General features: G+C 45.0%; 6 protein-coding genes across 6 annotated transcripts; 4 read left to right on the top strand and 2 right to left on the bottom strand.

Moving 5' to 3' along the window:
• Positions 1-3559: 3559 nt before the first annotated feature.
• Positions 3560-6957, top strand: MELLADRAFT_104647 (uncharacterized protein; the record flags this gene model as incomplete). The annotated part of the gene is made up of 5 exons (XM_007407852.1): positions 3560-3755; positions 3974-4153; positions 5409-5510; positions 5577-5788; positions 6583-6957. The coding sequence occupies 5 exons, from the start codon at positions 3560-3562 to the stop codon at positions 6955-6957; spliced, it is 1065 nt and encodes a 354-aa protein (XP_007407914.1).
• Positions 6958-9509: 2552 nt separating this feature from the next.
• On the top strand, positions 9510-10743 carry MELLADRAFT_84347 (uncharacterized protein; the record flags this gene model as incomplete). The annotated part of the gene is made up of 6 exons (XM_007407853.1): positions 9510-9681; positions 9742-9945; positions 10040-10395; positions 10450-10517; positions 10560-10602; positions 10666-10743. The coding sequence occupies 6 exons, from the start codon at positions 9510-9512 to the stop codon at positions 10741-10743; spliced, it is 921 nt and encodes a 306-aa protein (XP_007407915.1).
• An 818-nt stretch (positions 10744-11561) lies between these two features.
• On the bottom strand, positions 11562-12498 carry MELLADRAFT_61564 (uncharacterized protein; the record flags this gene model as incomplete). The annotated part of the gene is made up of 3 exons (XM_007407710.1): positions 11562-11871; positions 11989-12060; positions 12368-12498. 3 exons carry the CDS (start codon positions 12496-12498, stop codon positions 11562-11564), a joined length of 513 nt encoding a protein of 170 aa, XP_007407772.1.
• A 530-nt stretch (positions 12499-13028) lies between these two features.
• Positions 13029-14286, top strand: MELLADRAFT_84346 (uncharacterized protein; the record flags this gene model as incomplete). The annotated part of the gene is made up of 6 exons (XM_007407854.1): positions 13029-13094; positions 13146-13532; positions 13598-13750; positions 13808-13917; positions 13986-14114; positions 14181-14286. 6 exons carry the CDS (start codon positions 13029-13031, stop codon positions 14284-14286), a joined length of 951 nt encoding a protein of 316 aa, XP_007407916.1.
• A 1689-nt stretch (positions 14287-15975) lies between these two features.
• MELLADRAFT_77257 (uncharacterized protein) lies at positions 15976-17162 on the top strand (the record flags this gene model as incomplete). Its single annotated transcript, XM_007407855.1, has 3 exons — positions 15976-16429; positions 16490-16801; positions 16855-17162. The coding sequence occupies 3 exons, from the start codon at positions 15976-15978 to the stop codon at positions 16893-16895; spliced, it is 807 nt and encodes a 268-aa protein (XP_007407917.1).
• Positions 17163-21668: 4506 nt separating this feature from the next.
• MELLADRAFT_61561 (uncharacterized protein) lies at positions 21669-22588 on the bottom strand (the record flags this gene model as incomplete). The annotated part of the gene is made up of 4 exons (XM_007407709.1): positions 21669-21713; positions 21782-21940; positions 22003-22386; positions 22580-22588. 4 exons carry the CDS (start codon positions 22586-22588, stop codon positions 21669-21671), a joined length of 597 nt encoding a protein of 198 aa, XP_007407771.1.
• Positions 22589-22669: the final 81 nt, after the last annotated feature.

The raw sequence follows: 22669 nt of genomic DNA, 5'->3' as shown, positions 1-22669 counted from the left end.
GCGTAATTTCAAGCGCCTACTTAGCAGGTGCTCATTTGCCAGCGCCTACTTACAGAGGAGGGAATGTAGGCGCTCAAAAAAAGCGCCTACATCCTTTTTTTGGCTATGTAGGCGCTTTTTGAAAGCGCCTACATTGTGTTTTCCATGTAGGCGCTTAAAAAAAGCGCCTACATAGCCCAAATGAAATGTAGGCGCTTTTTTCGAGCGCCTACATTCTAAAAATAGAATGTAGGCGTACACAAATGACGCCTACATTCTATTTTCAGAATGTAGGCATACACAAATGACGCCTACATTGGTTTTTCAGCCTGTAGGCGTCATTTAAAAAAGAAAAAAGCGCCTACAGGCTGTATGTAGGCGCTTTTTGGCGGAAAACATCCATGTAGGCGTATTTTGGACAGCGCCTACATGGATTTCATGTGGGCGGCAAATAGCAACGGCCTTTCATATGTGTAAAAGTCACTACTCTGATATATAAGGTAGAAATAAACAGGGTTGATGTTTGTAAAATTGTATTTTTTGAAAAAATAACATAATGGAGTGCCCTCACACCCCCACCAGGGGTGCAACTTTGAAAAGTCAAAAAGGAGCTCTCTGGAGCGCCCAAATAGAGACCCATCCCCCATGTGAGCTGTATAGCAAGAGATTTTTGGTTTCACTCAGGGCAATCCAAATAAGCTTTGAAACTTTGTTTTCATAGCTCAGAACAGGCAAAGTACTCAGAATCCAGAATTGGTGGAGTTATTCAAGGATCCTGGTACCCAGTGTCATTTCAGATCTAAATTGTATTACCCCATAATATTGACACATATGAGAATTCTGTATCTAATCTCCCCAATAGTGAGGTCCAAGAAGTGTCTACACTTCATGCTTACAGGAGTCTGCTGTCAAACTCCACAACACCCTAAGTAGATAGAAGTTGGAGTATCATGTCAATCTCCTAGGACCTACACTTCTGATGGATTCAGATTTATTACAATAGCTGCTCAGTTTGGAAGAACAAATACTTACTTAGGTTGGCATTGTGTTCCTCATAATTTATAAATTCATATCAGTTTAACTGTGGAATAGATTCTACTGCATTGTGATACAAACAATTTCCCATAAAGAACTTTCCTCCTTGAGTGCTATTTGGGTCAGCCTAGCCCCTAGAATTCTATGTGAATTGACTGAGATAATTGTTTGTTGTGAGTGCGGCGCCCGCCGCCCAATTTGACTAGTAATATTAATTTGGAGGATGAAGAGATTTTAAGTCAGTTACATGCGACACACAAAGTAACAGCCGAGACACTCACCAAGTACATCACCGGTATTCGCTCTTGACATCTTTTCCATAATCTGCCATTTCCAGAAGAGAACGATAAAATCATCAAGCTGCTATTGAAGGCATCGAAGGTGGCAGATGTGAAGGCAAAGGAATTGAAAGAGACACGTAAACAACCGGTACACCTTAGACACCTTGTAGAATTAGCTAAAGGGTTATCAAGAGGAGATCACAAAGGCCAAATCGCGTTAACAGTAGCACTAGTTGCGTTTTGGGGAATGGCTCTTCTAGGAGAATTAGTCAGTAATGATACGAACAAGAGAGTGATCTGTTCAAAAGACTTACTTTATAACCCTGATAAGTCTTACATAAAAATCGCACTCTACAATGCCAAAACGGCTAAGCCCGGAGAGGTCCAATGGTTACACGTTCCACATTTAGATTCTTTGTTGTGTCCGGTAGCGGCGATTGAACAATTATTGGAAGAAGGTTACATCCCTTTGATCCATACCCCGATTTTCTCCTATTGGGACAAAAGCCATAAATTCCATACGTTATCGAAATCAGTTACAATCAATATCTTTAAGAAAGTTTGGAAGAATCATGACTCACGTAATAAGTTATCAGGCCACTCTTTCCGTGTTGGAGGTGCGACATACAACTGGAACGATAAACAACCGTTGACAGACATTGTACGACTAGGAAGATGGGAGTCTAAAGCTTATCAATTGTATCTACGAACTTACAATCAGGACGATATTAGAGATGCCAAGTATATCTGGAAGTAATGAAGTTGAAACCAGTCAAGAGTGATGGAAGAACAGAGACAGCAGAGAGGAGTGATTAACCTACCTACGATATTGTTGTAATGCATTGCTTCCATGTTCGACGAGAAAGGGTTAACAGACATCAGACCTTGATAGTTGATAGAGTACCTGTTAAAAGGCTACAGTGAGAACGTTAATCGATTTGAGATAGACGATAATGATAAAGATTCCTCTTCACATCAATCATCAGTCGTCGATCACTGTCAAAGTAGAGATGACAAGACAGGCTCGGGGGAGAATACCCAAAGAGACGGTCGCGGCAATCTCACGACGTACCGAGATGGCTCTCCGCAGGCTCCGGACGATACGTCCTGAGAGTAGGTAGTAGAGAGCCTACTCGGCCATGAGACCCGCGGCCCGAAAGGCCCCCCCCCACACACGCGAAATGACTTGTAACACATGTTACAAGTCATCTAGCTAAAAGCAAAGGTCTTATGACGGGATAAGTTCTTTGTTCTGAGTAGGGTCTGAGGACTTAAAACAGAAATTAACTGAAAATATAAGTTAGAAATAAAGACATAAAGAATAAGAAAATTACAATGAATAAATGAAGTAGATTGTGAGTCACAAAGTTAATGGATTGAGATGGTTCAGCTTTAACTGAGATTGATTCTTGACCATTGAGTTCTTCAGATTCAGTCTTTGTTTCTTCTTCTCAGTGACGTTCTTCTCAATGACATTTTTCTTGTTGAATTTCATTTTCTACTCCTTATTTGCGACTCGTCTTTTCTTTTGATTGAAGTCTTGAATGTTATCTCCGTTTGATTGGTATTGAAGTCGATCTAGTTGATTTGCTTCTTGACTGTAAGATATTGACCAGTATCATTGATTGGATGGTGTTAGGTTGGCAGTGATGGTAGATTTAATACTTTGGTCCCTTCTGAACTTTGATCGATGTGAATTAAATCCAACTGTACTTCCCAATTGATGATGATTTGCCGATTTTGATGATCTCGATATTCAATTATGAAAGAATTGGAATCCTTGATTGCAAAAAATTCATCATTCAAGTTAAACCTGAACAATAGAATCAAATTAAATTGAGGAATCGACAAAACCAACAATCGACAAATTCAACACTGTCTACTTCAGGCAGCTCCATCCTCGCCTGAAACTTGAAAGTAATCACATTTGCCTTACTGGATGTTCTTCACACTACACAAAATGTCATCTTTACCGGGCGGTAAAGAAGACACATCAGCTCTATTCTTGCCTACATCATCATCATCATTTCAATCGACAAATTGATACAAAATTTACAAATCCTCCACTTTTCAGAGGAAGAAGTTTTGCCCTCAGGACGATTACTTTTGATTTCCTTATTATTGATCCTGACGGTTACCTTGATGTCATATATATACATCAAATCTTAAATATCATCCTAAATTCATTTTGGGATCTTAGTAGAGATTAGTAGAGATATCTCCCAGCTTGATTGTTATCTTCGATGAAGCTCACAACATCAACAATGTTCGCATCGGATCTTTATCCATCAACCTCAACAAGTCAATACTTGATGACGCTGGCCGCGCTATTGAACACTTGGAGGTCAAGATTCCAGAGATCAAACGTACGGACGCCTCCAAGCTGCAGAATAAATACCAAATTACAGGATTCGGAGCTCAAACAAGCTGAGGACGAGGCTGATGTGATCACAACCCCAGGTAAGTATCTATCACTACATTGGGTTTTGTAGGTACTTACTTGATCAAAGCCTAACCCTCCTTGCCACTTACCCAATGACTGCAAGAATCAACCCTGGAAATATGAGACGAGCCGAACATTTCACGGCATCAAAGTATGTGATCGAGAATCAACAAATTTAATCGAATGGCTTTCAAGACTTATTTTAAGAAATAAAGATAAATTAAAACTTGTAAAGAAATCTCGATTTGGACTCTTTGGAATGATTATATTATTCACAAAAACGTATCCAATGAAGTTTTACCTAAGTCCATTTATGAATCAATGGATGATTTTAATGCGTGGAAAGATGGAAGAGGTAATGGTCAATTAGTTTATAGGATTCTTGATGATCAAAGTTCACCAAACACAAAAATGGGTAAGCTTGTTCTATTCTATCTTACTTGAAAGCTTTGATATCTGATCAATTTGATTCAAAAACATTCTTTATGATCAGAATCTTTACCAACACCAACTTATTCAATCAATTCAATCGATTCATATAACTTGCATCAACTTTTAAACGCTTCATTACCATATATACTTTCACCACCTTATCAAGCAACATTACCATTCAAAGCTAAGAAGAAGAACGCGAGGTTCTAAATGTCTTCAAAGTTTATTTGGATAATTGAACTATGAATCAATCAATCTAAGATTGTTCAAGGTGTCAGCTTTGTAAAACAAGCTGCACACTGATCGAGAGAAAAGAACAATCTGAAGTAATGAAGATTGTAAAATATAAGTTCGATTTCCATAAATAAATAAAACAAACAACATAACAACTTACACCTAAGATTGTTCAAGGTGTCAGCTTTGTAAAACAAGCTGCACACTGATCGAGAGAAAAGAACAATCCGAAGTAATGAAGATTGTAAAATACAGTCAATCCAAAAAAGCTTGGCCCGCCCAGTTTTTGTAAAATAATATTTTGCCCAATACAGGCCAAAATATAAGCATAGCCTTCAATCGAGATAGCAATATCTCGATTGAATTTGGCCAGTTGACTGCTGTTGACCACTTGACTCCATACCCTCCATACCCTTGATCCCACCACGACTATACCCTCAATCCCACCACAACTATTCCAACGATCTGTTCCACATCCACCATGGTTAAAAAACCAACCAAAAAAGAAATTCTTCTCGAAGCTGAACGGAAAAGACGTGAAGCACTGTAAGTATTCAAAAACCGTTTCTTATTGATGATGATTCACTGACCAATGGTTTTTTCAGTGCGATTCGCCAAGCAAGACAAGCTGGACCCGAAGGCCTTAGCCCTGAACGTGGTAGGGATGGTAGCCCTTATCAAATGTACAAGTAAGCTTCTTTCTTCGTTTCTATGTCACTTGATCAAAGTTGTTCAGCTGCTTACCTTTGCGTTTAATTTCTCTCCGCAGACGTGGCCATCATTTTGAAGACGTTACCGGCGGCCCACGTCAATATCAAGATAACGAATTGATCCATTTGGATCCGAAACGCGAACCAGGCTTCCAGGAATTTGAGTGTCGACTTTGTGGACCGCCTCCAGGTGAGTTTTTCCACCCATCTCAGAATTTCTCATTTCTTTTCCGAACACTCATCTCGCTCTTTTTTATTCTCTTTCTTTCTCTGTCCGTTTCTCCAATCATTCAGTTCCAGCCCCACCAATATCTTTCAACGCCTTGATCGATCAGGCTCACGTCGACCCAATGCTTGGGAATCACGATATTCAAGGTCAACCTCGAGCTGTGAGCGGTAAGTACTTTCATCCCTCCGTTGAAAACAGTTTTCATCAAGTGTACTGATGTGATTCTGATTCAGAACCACATGTTGACATCGACTTAACTGTTACACCACCGCCACGATACCCTGAAGTGGCCATTCAACCTAGCTTGGAAGCTGACAAGGCCAAACCAAGCCTTGTCAAGCTATGGTTCCACGTCTGTACTCCGATCCCGAAGACCAAGGCTGAAAAACAAGCCGGAACCTCCCAGAAGTACATCGATCTCACAAGTGAGCCGGCTTTCAACTCCGTCATTCAAATCCACGGGGCTACACTCGTCGATGTCAAAGAGGCCGTCTTCGGTGCTTGTGCTGAAGTCAAAGCGGTATGCGGATCACTTCTCAGAGAGGCTGATCTAGATGGTAAGTTGGCGTTCAAAGGCTATGTGGCTGGCCGTGGACCGTTTCTCAAGTCGGCCTTGAAAGTTATCGCATCGGAGGTGGTCCTTGACCAGTTCAAGGAAACCATGAAGGAGAACAAGGGTAAAGAAGTTGGTTTTAAACTTTTCATGGATAACCCAAAGACGGCCCATCGTCTCAAATCAAAAGTAAGTTAGTTTTTTACTTTTCGATTCCTTTTCTGAAATCTCATTTGCTGATGATGTTCTTTTTCAAAAAATACTGAACAGGAGGACACTTTCGATCGAGCCACTCTTGACAGTCATCCAAATTCATTGGCTCCTCATCGAATCGATGAATTAGAAATGCACGTAAGTACTGACTTCATCTTGGCCTCATCATAAACCTCTACTGATCCCTGTTTGATTACAGGATATTGATGTTAATCCAGAATGGCAGCGTATCCGAGTCAAGCTCATGCAGGACTATGGATGTGTCTCAATTGGCGGTCGGGAGTGTATGGGGCTTATCAACCCAGAAAATACCAACGAGGCAGTCCACTTGAGCCATTCGATGATGGATACTTGGGCAACTGCATTGGTAAGTACTTTCTTTTTAATCATCTTAATCATCTTTTATTGACCAATTTCCTTCTTTGAACCAGTTCAAGCGCAAATCTGGAGTAACCGAGATGTCGCCACCCAAGCTACCTGAATTCCAATTTCGCCGCATTTCCAACCAACCTGGTCATCCTCATCGACAACCTGCTGCCCCTGCCGATAACGTTCAAACTACTTCCCAAATGCCCGACAATTGTATCGAGTCACCTGTTCCAGGTCCTCCTCCACCTCTTGAAGACTTCCTTAATTGGGCCAAGATTTCACCCGAAGACAAACACACCCGTGCCCTTCTCAAAAAGCTTGATATCATTGATTACAAAGCATTCCTTTCGCCTTCTTTGGATGTTCCAACCCTTGCTGGGTTGGTATTTGCGTATGGCACCGCAGTACGTTTACACGACCAAGCCCCATTATATCGAGCTGAACTCAAGAGACGCAAGAATCCTGGCTTCTGGGATTAATCCAGTCAAACAAGACCAAGATTTGTAACAAACTTTAACATAGCAAGCACTTGTTATCCTTGTAGCTTAGCAAATATTGTATCCATTATTAACCCTCTCAAATGATCAACTGTTTGACTTGCTGAAATGATATCTTATGTATGAATCTGTGAAAAACTGATCTATAAGATCATGAGCCTTTTGCCATAGTGAGACTTTTAAAAAAATACTCGAGTAAAATTGAAGACTCATTGAGGTGACTCTTTCATATTGGTTCATCCAAATTGTATTCAACTTGTATCTCAACACACTTTTTGCTATCACGAGTGTTGACTTCATCATCTCACAATTGATGAATTGCACAACTTTTTGAGAAATAAGATCATCAACTCTATGGCAATTTATAAAACAGATTATGGAAGTTTTGAGATAAGCTCTTAAAGCGATGGGTTATGGCTCATTTTTAATCAAGGTAATTAAACAAACAACAGTGGGTATGAGAACCCTTTTTATTACTCAGGACACAGATACAGAGAAATTTCTTTCGGTGAGATGATACAACATGACTTTTCTTTAGGTTTGAGATGAGAAACCATAATCAAAAACTTCTTCATAGAGTGAAACTTTTTGAGCTCGTCCAGATCATATCAATAATACCCACATGTCTCATAAAGTTTCTCAATCAGGGTACTCGTGGATACTTCACTCATGATCACCATCAAACATCTTAGTTTATTGATTGCATCCTCTAAAGTCTGATTTCTCCTGAGTCAATCTTTGAAGACCTTGAAAATTCGCTCGATCGGGTTGAAATCCGGTAAGTACAGTGGTAGATAACGGACAAGGATGCCCAAAGATGCGCACAGGCGTTCGATTGCTCCACCATGATGGATGGTGCAGTTGTCCAGCACTAATACCGAATTTCGAGCTGGGTATCGGTTCATGACAGGCAGCTGGAATATATGAAATAGATAACAATCAGTTTCATTGAATGCATACAAAGAGAGAAGAAAAGAATAAGAGAAACTTACCAAGATGTGCTTGAGGAACGCTTCGAAATCCTTTCGAAGGTATGCGTTGACCTTTGAGTGTACTGCGAGTAACCCCATTTCGCATATGGCTGCAAGCATGCTGTAATGGGGTCCACATCTTCTTCGCTTCAACTTTGCAGGTCGTTCGCCTTTCTTTGATCTGACTTTGTTTCGCATGGCTTCTTGTGATGTTAGACCGGTCTCGTCTGAAAGAGGAAAACAAGTCAGTTACTGAATCCTCAATTGAAGATAAGTAAAGAGATTGAACTTACCCAAAAAAACAAGGCATTTGGGATCGACATTAGCAATCCGGATGGAATAAGCTGCCCGTCGTTCCGCGGATTGGTTGGGATCGACCTTTGAAACTGTGTGAACCGTTAAGAAGAGCCTCTCCTTCAAATCTTTTGCGATAGTCTGGCGACATGCGAGTAGATCAGTGTGATCATACATCGCCTCTTGAACTTCATCCAGGAAAAGGGTCGGATCGTCTTCGATAAGCTCAATCATGAACTCGCGGTCCTCCTTAGAGTACAAAGTCGGGCGGCCTCGTTTCTCGTAGGTCATGGTGTTTCTGATGACACAGTGAGTGACTTCGTAAAGATTCCTCCATCGTCTGAAGGACTTTGCAGATATATCGGTGAGAAGCTCGTTGTTGATCGCTGAAATGGGTTGTCCTAGAAGCCATTTGTTAAGGGCAATCACTTTGAGTTGAGGGCTATACTTGATGAACGGCATTCTGTATGTTAAGTTTGATTCTGTAGTGAATTCGAATCTGGCAAAACTGGAAGAACGAAGGCGATGATGTTTGTAGGCGATGAGGATGGTTGAGCTACACTCAAGAGCGGTCAACTGGCCAAATTCAATCGAGATATTGCTATCTCGATTGAAGGCTCAATACAAGCATATTTTGGCCAATACAGGCCAAAATATTATTTTACGAAAACTGGGCGGGCCAAGCTTTTTTGGATTGACTGTATCCACCTATATATAATATAGCAAAGTGGTTTAGCAAAAAAAAAAAAAACCACTTGTCCCGTCTTTTCACTATGCCACTTCCGTGATTAGGTCCTGCGTCTAGCTACCCACGGCGTCTCTTTGCACGTTGCGAGTGCTACACGGTATTTGGCCCACTTCCGTGATTAGGTCCTGCGTCTAGCTACCCACGGCGTCTCTTTGCACGTTGCGTGTGCCTCACGGTAATTGCCCCACGTAGTGAACGACTGCCCACATCAAGGGTTGTATGGCACTGTCAGTTGTAACGACTATTCTACACAACCCATGGGGGGTCCAATCTCAGGACGGGATATCACCCCGCGGGTTACAATCTATATCTTTCTACTACTGTTATGGCCACTTGCCTTATATGTTGACCTCACCTCCGTGCCATTGAACGCGTCCTTTCGGGCCTCGTGCCTGGATGCTACTGACTCACTGCCGAATCCAACGCCCCCCGATTAATTACGACTACGTCTTTCAGCGCCTTGGCCTCCCTCGACAAGGATCACCGACACCGAACGTCATGCCACTGCAAGCTGGCAAGTCATGGAGCGAATCACTTCTTTTGCCATGATCTCCGCGGACGTTGATTCCCTGCCCAAATTTTTCCTCCACGTAGGCGCTCCGTGCCACATGGCAAGTCATGCAACGGCCACCTTGGGGGGGCTCTCACACTCGTCGTACGTCTGCAGCGGGTTGGGGTTATCGTTTGAGACGGGTGAGTGACCTGCTGTTATTCCACCCTGACCCTTTCCCTGACGTTTTTGATGTTGTCGAGCAACTGACCAGTTCCGCTACCCCGCAGCGTCAACGGCCCTGGTTTCACGATTGAAGGTTTATAAACTGCACACACAGTCTCTCTTTGGCTATCACCAATTTCCTCGCACTCTCCTATCGCCGAAAGAACTATATTACTGTGACTGTATTTACTACGAGGCCATGGATATCAACATCACTCCACGCCTATCTATGTACTGGAGCGGTACGTTCTTAATTGAAGCTGAGGTGAGGTGCAATTGTTTCAGAGCAACGGACAATTGTTGACGCTGACACCTTTCAGTAGTTCATACGTCTAGCCAGTGGAGGTGGTACACGACGCTGCTACGGCAGTACCCCTGCCTGTCTCCACAACAGACTCACTCGACCGTTTTTCATCGCTGCGGGAAACCAACACGCCGAGTTGATTCCGGGCCGTCAGTATTGGCTCAGTGGCCAAGTCATCAGCCGTAGTCGAAATGTCGACACTATCTTCCTTGTCGATGCTGCCAGTATTACGCCTCTGGATGCTTTCTCGTCTCAACGTCCGATGCCGTACAGGGAAATCTCAGTTGAAAGTACTTGCTCCGTAGTACGTCGTCATAGTGTGATTCTGGCTGGCACCGACGAAGAGGTTTGGATAGTCATAGCGATGAGCACTGCTTGGGATGCTTCGGTACGTCGTCGCAATACCTTGCTGTTGGAATGCAAAAAACTGACTGTGGTGTAGTTGAGTCGACTTACGTACTTCAACGTGGCTTACGAGGTTCCTGGTGCAGTCGTTGCCCGAGTGCAATTGTGAGTCTTTGACATCGGTAACATTGTGGCTGTCCGCGGTAGAGTCATGGGTTATTGTTACAGGAAGAAGTTGTGGGCTGTGACCGTAAGTGCACATTGTCCCTCACGCAGTCTTTCTTCGTGGTCGAAACATACGTATGCTTTGTAGGTTCGGGATGCGTCTGTAGTACTGGCTGGTGTCGTCCCTCCACCAGCGCTTCGCCGCACTAGGTCTTCACATTTTTGAAGTTGTGCTGCGCTTCATCAGCCTCTCGCGGCGGGCGTTTGCTTGACTGCGTGTCGTGTTAATGGGTGTCCACGCGGATAGAGTGACGGGGTCACAGCTGTAAGGCTTGCTGTAGTTCTAGGCTGGGCATGTCGTTGTTCTGATCCAGTTGTTCCCACTTATATGCACGTATGACACCAATTAGACCAGTTGTGCACATGTATGACACCGGGGTAATCTAATTTTATGCGAAGGCTGCATCAGCCTCATCATCGAGGTGGCAAGTGTGATCGTGTCTAGCCCACTTCAAACTGTCTCTTTTCCCGTTGCCTTTGCCTGGCTATAAACGCGAATGCCGTTGGGCCTGACTGGTTGGGCGTCGTGGTCACTGCTGGGTAGTCTGTGTGAGGATCCATCATTCTCTCAATCCCTGCACGTAGCTCGGCAACGCTGGGGAGCTGATGTATAAAACCAGAGTGCTTGCGAAATTACGCCAACGAAGACAGCCAAATTACGACAAGCAACAACTCTTCGCAGTCAGTATACACCTCATGGACCCTACGTACATGCCTGTCGGATTCCAATCTGCACTTTTTTTGGGTGACGCGGTGAGTTACAAATAGTTATCACATAACCTGTCGAGTAATCTAACATCAACTTCTGTTCAGGAGCCCCTTACCTGGTCTTATCCATTAGCATTGCCACGATACCCCAGTGTCATACCCATTCCACTCAATGGTCCGCAGCTTGTCCCCGTCACGGTCATCGAGTCGGCTGACACGCCACTCCAAGGAGGGTTAGCGTATTTCGCTCACGGAAGGATGATTGTGAACCATTCCCTAGGACGGACAACACTGCACCCAGGACCAGTGCGAAGGGCCAGGTTGCCCCAGGACGCAGAAAGCCTCACTCGGGCCGCTGAGATAACCATTGTGACGAGCATTGGGATCATTCTTGACTGCTATTACTCGCCCGCAGTACAGCAATGGATCATCGAGGTTGGCCACCGAGACTGGTGCTCCGAATTGAGTACCTTGCTCAATTGCGCAATGGTCTGAAGCTGATACCGTGTACCAGTCACTCGATGTAGTTTCCTTTTGAATGAGGTACACTCTTAGGCGGATCACAATGAGGAATATAGGACTTGGCCTCTTTCAAATCAGTCATATACTGAGCATTGATGGTATGATTTATGGATATGACGAGGTTGACCAGGAATGGATCATCGATGTGAGCACTGTACTGACTCCGTGTATAACCACTCACTGACTCATTGACTTCAGGTTACAGTAGCAAGTCCTGCCTTGCAACCCATCTAGATTGTTGACACGGACGCTGCTGAACGTGTGGCAAGTATAGGGACGCCCGGGTCATGGCTATCTACCATTATTATGTCTTCGCAAGCGGCTCGTTGCGGAATGTAGAGGTTTGAGGTTGACATTGTTACTCGATAGATCATGGTGTTACACTCCATCGACTCTTCTCTTCTTATAATTGCCTGGAATGCACGTTGTATTTCGTACGCAATGCGTGTTGAAACCATGTTCTAGATCATGGTGAAGAAGAGCATGAAAATATTCCGAACCCTGTGCGAGTACAAGTGGGTCGAAACAGGGAACAGGCTCCACCAGCCTTCGCAGCTTACTCTGGCCGTGAGTCCTGATTCGTCATAGAAGATGTCATCATGCTCTGCAAGGGAATGTTGCGCTTGACATATCTTCCTGACACGAACACGGGCATAGGGATTTCAGGGCCTGGGGTCCTGGTGGGCGCCATTATACCACGGTATCCAGCGGGTCTCGCCAGAATAGTAAAATATGCGACGAGGACTCCTTTATCGGAGCGAAGAAAGCAATGTCCCATGCTAGCTCGTATTATTAACTTCTTTATGACCACTATATGTGTCATGAGGTTGCCATGATTGGTTTCACCTTTCATTGGATGCTCGATCCCGTGGCACTGGAGTTCGCTGCCCTGGACGCCAAGGTCATACAGAGACCCTTCAACTGAATGGGATAGGGTCGCGACGTTCGTCGATAATTGATTGGTGAGTGATCTACAAGTACGCATATAAAAGCAGACTAGATGAATCACTACTCGTCGCCTCATTGCATTAACCCCCTTGTCTGCACATCGTTATATTATATTGGAGAGAACATTAGTAATTGAAGCATAATCATTCGTTAGTTTCTGCTCAAAGTAGGCCCTATTCATCCGCATAGCGCCATTATTACACATTTCGAAGCAATCTGTTTATAACTTGTCAGTTTAACGTAGTGTTATTTTCAATCGCATACGTCGTAGCCATGTCCAACGTAGCCCGTCGTTCTCAACCTGCCTACGCCTCCGGTGTGTTTGAAGTCACTGAAGAGGTACGTCGGTTCACTATCTAACATGTTTTCCTACCCGACATTTTTTTTAAGATTGCAAGTACCCTTGTAGCACAGTCAGGATTGCGCACTGTTCACTCCGGAATCAATTGTTCTGGTATCAACGGCCAAACTGCTTTTGAGCACCCTATCTTGTTGTCCGCTTACTCCGGCCTCGGTATCAATTTGAATGTTTCTGAGATGTATGCCTTAAAGTGTAAGATCATCGCACCAAACAATGCTACACCACCGCATTTCATTCACGAAATGAGTCACAATATCCACATCGGCAACTCTGAGACGTTTCCAGGTAACCTGGTCGACAACACTTCGATTCATTCCATAGGTGTCATTACTGACAGGCGCACGGTAGTAGAGGAGCAACACGGGGGCACACCCACGACTGTAGTGATTGTGCGACACACCGATTGGGACCCTACGGTGAGCGGCTTACTGAATTCATCTTTTTGTCGCGACGTTATCATTAACTAGGGGTTTGTTGGTAGTCATCCGGCAATGTCGAGTTCAATATCGAGTACTGGTGCCGCCCAGTTAGGAACCTGATCAAGTGTCAGAATCTGTTTCAGTTGGGCAGGGAGTTGACTATCACTGGCTTCATCACTGACCGGGATATGACACGCCACATGTTGCAAGTCGACGTGAGTCCTTTCCTGAACTCGATGCGTATTTCAACTCCACTGACAGCTTGCGACTAGGTTTATTCTGTTTCGGTTGCGACAGGACACGAAAACATTAATGCACCGACTACTGGTGGCGCCACTGGTCAATCCCGCACAACCCGAGCTGGTCGAGTTAGACTCCCAAGGTCAGGCTACCAAGAACAATCGCGTTCCCCGGAATACTAATTTTTGACTGGCTTTCTCAACTCCGCAGACCAAGTGGGTCTAATACTCCCATGTCTTCCCCTGCACGGACCGGCTCAGGAGGAACAGCCTCGGGCTCCGTCCAATCTTCACCTGATCCGCCTGTTGTAGCTCAACTTGATGCTGCATGTCTTACTGGGTATGTTCCTGCATCGCTGGCTTACTTTACCATCTGTTGACTGACTATCTCTGCTTACATCGAAAGAATCCTTGAGGAATTGGAACCCACCGCTGAGGTAGCAGATGAAAATGTCAATCCACGCGCACGATCCTCGGCCAACTCCCTCGGCAAGCGACCCAGAGGTCAATGATCTGACCGGAGGCGTCGTAGGGGATCATTTTGAATTGTACCCTCTGTTACTCCATCGGTTTGCCGGCTCACTCGTGATCTGCACGCGGCTACTGCGAAAATTCTTTTTCAAAGGTCTCTTCGGACTACGGCAATTTCTTTGCAGGAGCTTCGTGGTCAAATGTGTGCCCGTGGAATCTAACAACTCACCATCACCCTAATCTGTTCACCCCCTGAGGAAGATCCTTTGTATCCTAATCTCCTCGAGGCTTTTGTGCGCCCCCCATTATTCCTGTTGATTGTCACCAGACTCTGATGACTGCCCTTACGAGTAAGATAGCATACTACACTAAATGATTCTCTCTGGAACGACTGTCTCCGCTAATTATTCTAACTCATTGTCACTCGACTCTGTCTACTGTCTTTACAAGCAATAATTCATAGTACATTCATTTATAAAGACAACCGATAGGTAGTATGCTTAGGTACAATACATTGTCATGCCCTTTGTACCCTGCCGTTGCAATGGAGGGTACATAGGAGACACCCCTGTGCACGGTCCAGAGCGCCGAAAAAGTGTAAAACGAGCGAACCAGTGCGTGTGAAATCTTGCTGTATCAAAATGACACACGCCTCTGTTGAATTGTCTGTGTAGCTAAGCTTTGGAATATGATGTGCAGTAGCCAGTGACACTTTGTTAACCCTTGGTCAGGTTCATTACAAGTTAGCAGAGTCCTCGAGTCACTGGTAAGGTGACGCAGACTTTCTTTTGCGAGGGACGTGAGGCGTTCTCGGGATTCTATGTCTTTTTCGTCCCAACTAACGCTGACTTCGCCTCAGGCTCATCAGCATAGTTTTCGAGGATGATGTGCGTCCCAGCCGCGGCGCGCTTCAGTCAAACTTGGGGTATGACAATATTTATGCATTAATAAACGTTGGTCTTTCATCGATCGTTTTGTGGTTGCGCTGACAGTGCTTTGCAAAATAGATGTCCAGACCTAATCATTTTGGCCCACTACAAACAAGGATTTTATTGCATGCTGCTTACCTTCGTCAAACCGCTATGGCTGCGATACATATGATGTTTGTTCACTTCTTGATCAATGTATTGCTCTTGGTGACAATGCAAAGCAAACTTCGGTGTCACGTAGTGAATGCTACATGTGACCTGCCGCACCATGGTCGATCAAAGTGGTGTCAACATCTATCGGCCTGAAGTTACGGGGTAGTTTCCCTAACGAGTGGTTATTATTGGGACCGAACACGCGTTTGCACTCCGTCTTGGTGCATGGAGCTTTTAAGATTGTGCCTGATCGCGTATTCTCTCTTTCCATCTACAGTCAATCGATATCTCTCTGCAGAAGAAGAGGATATGCTTCTGCTTCAACTGCCGATATTATTAGCAAATTATTTACTTTGTGGGGCTTCGCTGGAACCTTCAACTCGGCTCACTAGGCATCAATTCCGATCTTTCCCTATCTACGGACATCAGCCTGTTTACTGCGAACGACGAAGACAAGTGAAAAACAATCAATTTGTCAGTCGCGATCAAATACAAGGCGACAAGCACTTACCAATCCCACCAATTCCAAGCACTGGCAAAACCTTTGCCTCGACGCGGTGTTATACTCTTAGCGATAGCAGCAATCTGCCTGCGTGTATAATCACCAGATACCTTGACGGAGGCTCTATATTAATAAGATACATATCCATGCCTGCACGCGGGGGTGGTCGAGCCACAGGATCTAGAGGGACTGTTCCTCGCGGTGGTGAACAAGTATCCCGTGGTCGTGGTCGTGGAGCAACTCGTGGTGCCACTCCAGGGGATACCGCGACTGCTGGAGGAAGGCCTGCCGGCCAGCATGTCGCGCCGCGCAGACCAAACTCTGGTCTAGCTATCTCGAAGGAAGGACAGGCAACCAAGCTATCGTTGAAAAGAAGACTTGGTATCGAAATACCGCACCGATTGGGTCCGTGTAACGATGTCTGTACTGGGTGCGGTGCACTCCACTGGAAGGAAGAGAGACCCGAAAGTGCTGTTAAATCACAACCCTACGCTTACAAAGAATGCTGCCAAAAGGGTCAAGTCACTCTGCCTGCCGATTACGCTGGGAGAGAAGTAACTCCTCTGTTCCTTGAGGCTTTACTCACAGGCGATACACGTGGTGAGTAGATATGGGTCTCCCATCGTGTCTTGGACATAGACTAATGTGAATCTGTTCTAGAGGACAAGGAGTTCAGACGGGATATTAGAAGATACAACAATGCTTTTTCATTCACTTCGCTTGGGGCCGAGGTCGACCATACCGTTAACGGTCCTTTTGGCGTGAACACGTTTAGGATCTCGGGAGCACTTCACCATAACATATCAGGCCTATTGCCTGAAGATGGACAACGCGCGGCGTACTCTCAAGTGTACGTAACTGGTGATGGGGCAACTGGCGAGATTACTGAGCGCGCCACACGGCGCTTTGAGCCAGTGTCAGGCGAAGAGGGTGCTCCCCGTGTAGTTAGGCCAGTCAATCCATTGAATCGAAGTATCATAGAAAGATTTATGAAATTCTTTTATGAATGGAATCCTTTCGCCAAGATGTTCAAATATGCTGGGAGTATCATCACTACCGAGCCTGATATTGGCGTAAAGCTCACGACGATGCCCCTACTTGGAAGAGATGCGAGGAGGTATAACTTTCCGACTGCGGACGAAGTGGCGGTAATTGTCAAGGGTGATGGTCTCGTGGGTGAAGGCAGTCGAGATATCATTCTTTACCGGCACCAGGGTACTATGGAAAGCGTTTCGGACCTTCACACGTCGTATCTTGCATTGCGCTATCCTATCTTGTTGCCCTATGGTACCCAGGGCTATGATGAACATTATCGACAACCGGGTGTATTGAGTGAGAAAGAGTTCTTCTTAACAGCGTGGTCAGGCACGTATAAACTGACCGATCATTCTCATAGGGCGCGGTGGTAAAATCACCAATTTAGAGTGGTTTGCCCACATTTTGTTTTCGAGGCCTGATGTTTTCTCTGCAATCTTGGCTGCTGGACGTCTCTTTCAAGAAATCCTTGTGGACATGTTCGTCTGTGTTGAGCATTGGCGACTCGAATATTTGCGCAACAATCAGGTAACTTTACGTTCTGCATTGTATAATGGAGTTATCGAAGCCATGGGACGACACGATCTGTTACCTTCGAAGAAAGTCATTCTACCATCTTCATTCACCGGCGGAGCGCGGTATATGTCAGAGCTTTATCATGATGCAATGTCATTGGTAAAGGAACACGGGGAACCGTCCTTCTTTATAACAATGACGACCAATCCGGAGTGGCCCGAGATTGTCGCCGAACTAGGTCCAGGTCAGACACCTCAAGATCGGCCCGATTTGATAGCTAGGGCATTCAACTTAAAATTCCAGTCGCTACTCGACGATGTCACGAAGCGGCGCCGATTGGGCAAATGCTTATCTTACGTCTATACCATAGAATTCCAAAAGCGAGCATTACCCCATGCTCACTTAGTCTTAATAATGGATAAGACCTCTACCCCGCGAACAGCGCAGGCTGTGGATTTGCAGGTGTCCGCTGAAATTCCCGATCCCGCCAAGAATCCCAGATTACATGCTTTGGTTTCACATCACATGATTCACGGGCCTTGCGAGAAGAGAGCATGTTGGCGCAATGGTCTATGCAAGTATGGGTATCCAAAAGACCAAAATGAAGTTACTACGATGTCGGAAAGCTCATATCCTTATTACAAACGTCCGCCTACTGGAAGAACAATCGAGAAGAATGGACGGATATGCTCGAGTGCGGATGTTGTGCCCTACAATGCCTATCTCCTTTTGAGATACGAGTGTCACATTAACGTAGAGATTCCAGTGGGCATCAAAGCCGTTAAGTACTTGTACAAATACATATCAAAAGGTCATGACCGATCATCCATGAGCTTTGTACAGGGGGATGAGACGCTTCGACACATAGATGGCCGATATGTCAGTGCTGCTGAAGGTATGCAATCATTCGAATGGGCCCGTATCGTGTAAAGGTTCCAATCTCATTGTTTTCTTTCAGCGGCGTGGCGACTGTATGCGTTCGCAATAGCAGGCCGATATCCGGCTGTGCAGCGTTTGGCCCTTCATTTGGAAGATGCGCAAACCGTAGCTTGGCGGGACGAAGACCAACTCGAGGCAAATATTCAAAGCGGAAAGGCAGCGCGAACCACCCTAACTGATTTCTTCCGGCTCAATCGCGAAGATCATCTCATTACAAAGTCACAAACTCGAGCACAATCATTATTATATAGTGAATTTCCAAAGCACTTTTCTTGGGATGATACTAAGAATCAATGGCAAGATTGGGTCAATAGATCTGAGACCATTTCACGAACCTACTTTGCCTCGATCCACTCTGGAGAGCGTTACTATTTGCGCTTATTGTTAGGTCATGTCCGAGGCCCAAAGAGTTTTCGCGACATTAGAACGGTGAATGGCGTAGTATTTGATACGTTCCGCGAGGCGGCGAATGCTCTGGGATTACTTTTGAGCGACGAGCACTACGTTGCATCAATGCTTGAGGCATCGTCGTGGCAAACTGGCTCACAACTTAGGAATTATTTTGCAATTTTGCTCAAGCACTCACCACCAGCGGATCCGCGTGCGTTGTGGATGACACATAAACATCACTTGAGTGACGATTGCGGAAGAGACATCGCACGTCTTCACCCCGATCTTCAATACGACACAGCTACGAATGAGGCGCTTGGACTGCACCGCATGAGACATTGTCTTCAGGAAATGGACATGACTTTTGAAGAAGCCGGCCTACCTGAGGAAGACGTAGAACTTTTACGTGGCTTGGGACCACTGTACCGGCGCGTATCAGGCGTAGAGCACGGTATTGAAGAGAGTACGGCACACGTACAAAATGCCCTTTCAGTCATGAATACTGAGCAAATGAATATCTACCACGCAGTAACAGATTGCCTGCAGAGGGATTCGGGGCTTTTTTACCTGGACGGCCCAGGTGGCACGGGGAAGACTTTCGTATTGAACGCCCTATTGCATTACGCGGTACTAAACGATGTTGATAGTGTAGCAGTAGCTTCATCAGGTGTTGCTGCGCTTTTGTTATTGAGAGGACAAACGGCACATTCTGCTTTGAAGGTGCCTCTCGACATTCACGATATCACAATGTGTAATTTTGGAATTGGAGATAAGACAGGACAAAGGTTAAAGGCGGCTAGGTTCTTGGTATGGGATGAGATTGCTATGCAAAATACCAATGTCATTGACTGTGTGGACAGGTCTTTACGTGATCTGAGGGGATGCAGCGAACCATTTGGAGGAATGTGTATACTTTTTTCAGGCGACTTTCGCCAGACCTTACCTGTTATTCCACGCGCAACCATGGAAAAACAAGCTCGGGCGTCACTCAGGAATTCGCGTTTATGGCCAAAGATTGGGAAGTACGCCCTGCGGGTCAACGTAAGATTACGCCGAACAGAAGAACAATCCGATGAAGAAGTTCATTCCAACATTGAGTTTGGTAAGTGGCTTTTAGACCTTGGAAGCGGGATTCTGCAAGAAAAGGATCATGAATTTATCGAAATATCCAGATGCAATGTCAGCCTCACTAATCCAGATCAAGCTTTTGATAGAGATGCCAACGCCTTCCATTACAATGAGTTGAGAGACTTGATCAAGACGAAGAATTGGCAACATTTAAGCGACTATTACTCTAAGAGATGCATCCTGACGCCTTTGAATGCAGATGTCAAAGCAATCAACGACGATATACTTAACACTATCGAGGGCGCGGAGTCGGAATACGTCTCAATTGACATGATGGATGAAGATTATGTGGAAGAAGTGGCACCGGAGATATTGAATTCTTACGAGCTGGCATCATTCCCCCGACACAGAATCGCACTTAAACCTGGCTCGGTTGTGATTTTAATGCGTAATCTCAACTTGGTTCAAGGCCTTTGCAATGGAACCCGCCTGGTTGTGACCCAATGTGGCAAAAATTCGCTTCGATGCAGAATTGTCTCCGGCGAACAGAGGGGCAAGATGCTCATGCTGCCAAAAATCAAATCATTACACTCCGGGGACTCGGATTTTGCCATTCCGTTCTACCGGTACCAATTCCCGATTTCTCTGGCTTTTGCGATCACCATTAACAAAGCTCAGGGCCAAAGTCTAGAGAATGTGTTGGTTGCTCTGCCAAACAATGTTTTCTCGCATGGACAACTGTATGTGGCACTTTCGAGGTGTACCAGCGCAGCTCGCGTTAGAGTGACATTGCAACCAGGCAGGGATTCCGAAACATTGAACATTGTAAACAAGATTTTTTTGCGTGGCATTAATCCTTCTGAATGACTGAGGATTTCGCTCTACGTAATGTCATCCCACTGCGTGCTGAATATGAACTGACATCGATGTGGTTCCCAAAGCATAAGGATTTTGATTGATGATAAAGTCTTTTTTCGATTGTTGCAAGACGTGTATTGTCTTGACGTGATGCGTGTTAATAACAGATGCATGTGATACTTTATATGAATCAACAAAGTAATTTTCTCTTGTATTGGTATAACTTTCTACTGTATGCGGAAAAGGGACAATTTATGAGCTGATTGTAAATAAATGTACTATTGTAGTTAGTAAGTTGAGTTCAATTACGAAGTGAATTATAGTCATCCCAGGACCTCACCGGGCAACGCAACTTTGTGTGACGACATCTTTATACATGATGACGCCGTTGAGTCAAAGCGTCGCGCGTATCAAAAGTGCCTCCATTCCCAGGATGGGACTGCAGTAGATCCAAAGTGTTACATTATCAGGAATGTCTACTGACTGTTTCTCTGAGAAAACGGTCAGTAAACCTCGGCTCTATATTTAAGCCATGAATTGAATATACGTAACAATATTCGAAAGAAAGCGAGATGATGATGCCGAGGGGGATTGGTTTGGATTGACCAGGAAATATTGGGTCTGGGCCAAAAAAAACGAATGCGAAGTCTTGGTTTGGAATGTCACTAAGGATTGAAGAACTATGAGGGGCGTGATTCTGGGCGTGGTCATTAAGACGCGCAGTGCAAGGATAAAGTATGACCATAATGATGCTATGATGCATTCATTGGTTGAGTCACGGGGTTAAAGTGCATGTATTATAATTGCAAGTAATGGATGTATGAAACAGTTACGAAATCTTATGTTTGTTAGGGTCTGACAAAATAAGAGTAAATAATCTGAGATGAAGAGTCTGAGGGTTTCGATAATTAATTTTAGTTTACTTGTGACGGGAAGCATCAGGACGATGTGAGTAAGATGAGGAATCAAACCGTCTGCGAATTTGACATATGAAAAGCGTGAATTCTTTCTATCGAAGTGTTTGACTACTGGTTCAGGCTGGCGTATTCGATGTGGACAGGTACTGGTAATTCTCGATCTAAAATATCATTCACAAGGTGGGTTTCCTATTTGACTGACTTCATTGAAAACGGGGTAATTACATACCTGGGCAATGAATGATGAAGTTTTCGCGTCTTTGGCGAAGAGACTGGCGTCAATCCAGATAGTAGCTCCAGGCGCCAAGTCTGACCAATAATAGGGGAGTGGCGTGTAATGACCAAAGTGGTATATCATGTCGAATGGAATGGGGGGATGCTGGGGTGTCTGCAGGCCTCGGACGAAGGTTTAGAATCAAACCGGTGGCCAATAAAGAGAGAACCACTGACCAAAGGATCAGAGAAGTCGTGGGTTACGACGATTACTGCATTCCAAGGCATACCAGGGCGTGACCCCTCTTCGAAGATTACGGACTTGATCTTGCCGATCCCGCTGAGGCGAGCTTTGCCAGCGAGGTGGCTGTGTGGGTATACCCAAGGGCCAATGTCAACTTGGCTCATTGGCGTATGCTTGATGGAGGCTTGTTTAGTAACAGGGTCTTGGCCAAAGGGTCCAGATATCGTGTAAGCCCTGCCGCAGCAGAGTTTGTTCCACGAAGTACAGAGAGCCTTCGTGAAAGCTACTTCTGTGATGAGACGTCCGTGTCGATGGCCGAGGACGAGCTGAGTTTTGCACGTGTGATATGCAAGGACTTTGTCACTGCTAGGAACGGGCTGAAAGAGAATTAAAGTAAGCGCAATAGTATCGGCCTGGAGAGTGCAAATCACGAACCGAGCTGATGACAGGTAATTAGGTAGCGGTGATGATTAGAGGATATGTCATGTTGCTTTGTATAACTTTGGGGACAATGTAGTGGAATATTGCGGGTGGATTCAGGTCACTTATATAGGCCCCATGAATACGTACGGAATGCATGTTTATTGCCATTGGAGTGACTACTAATATCATCGCCAAATCAAGAACGGTAATGACACGTAGTTGCTTTGAGACATGCCG

This window comes from Melampsora larici-populina (assembly GCF_000204055.1).
Source record: "Melampsora larici-populina 98AG31 unplaced genomic scaffold MELLAscaffold_10, whole genome shotgun sequence".
Taxonomy (NCBI): Eukaryota; Fungi; Basidiomycota; class Pucciniomycetes; order Pucciniales; family Melampsoraceae; genus Melampsora; species Melampsora laricis-populina.
The sequence above is the reverse complement of the archived record's forward strand: the minus strand, read 5'-3'. Positions and strand labels throughout refer to the sequence as shown.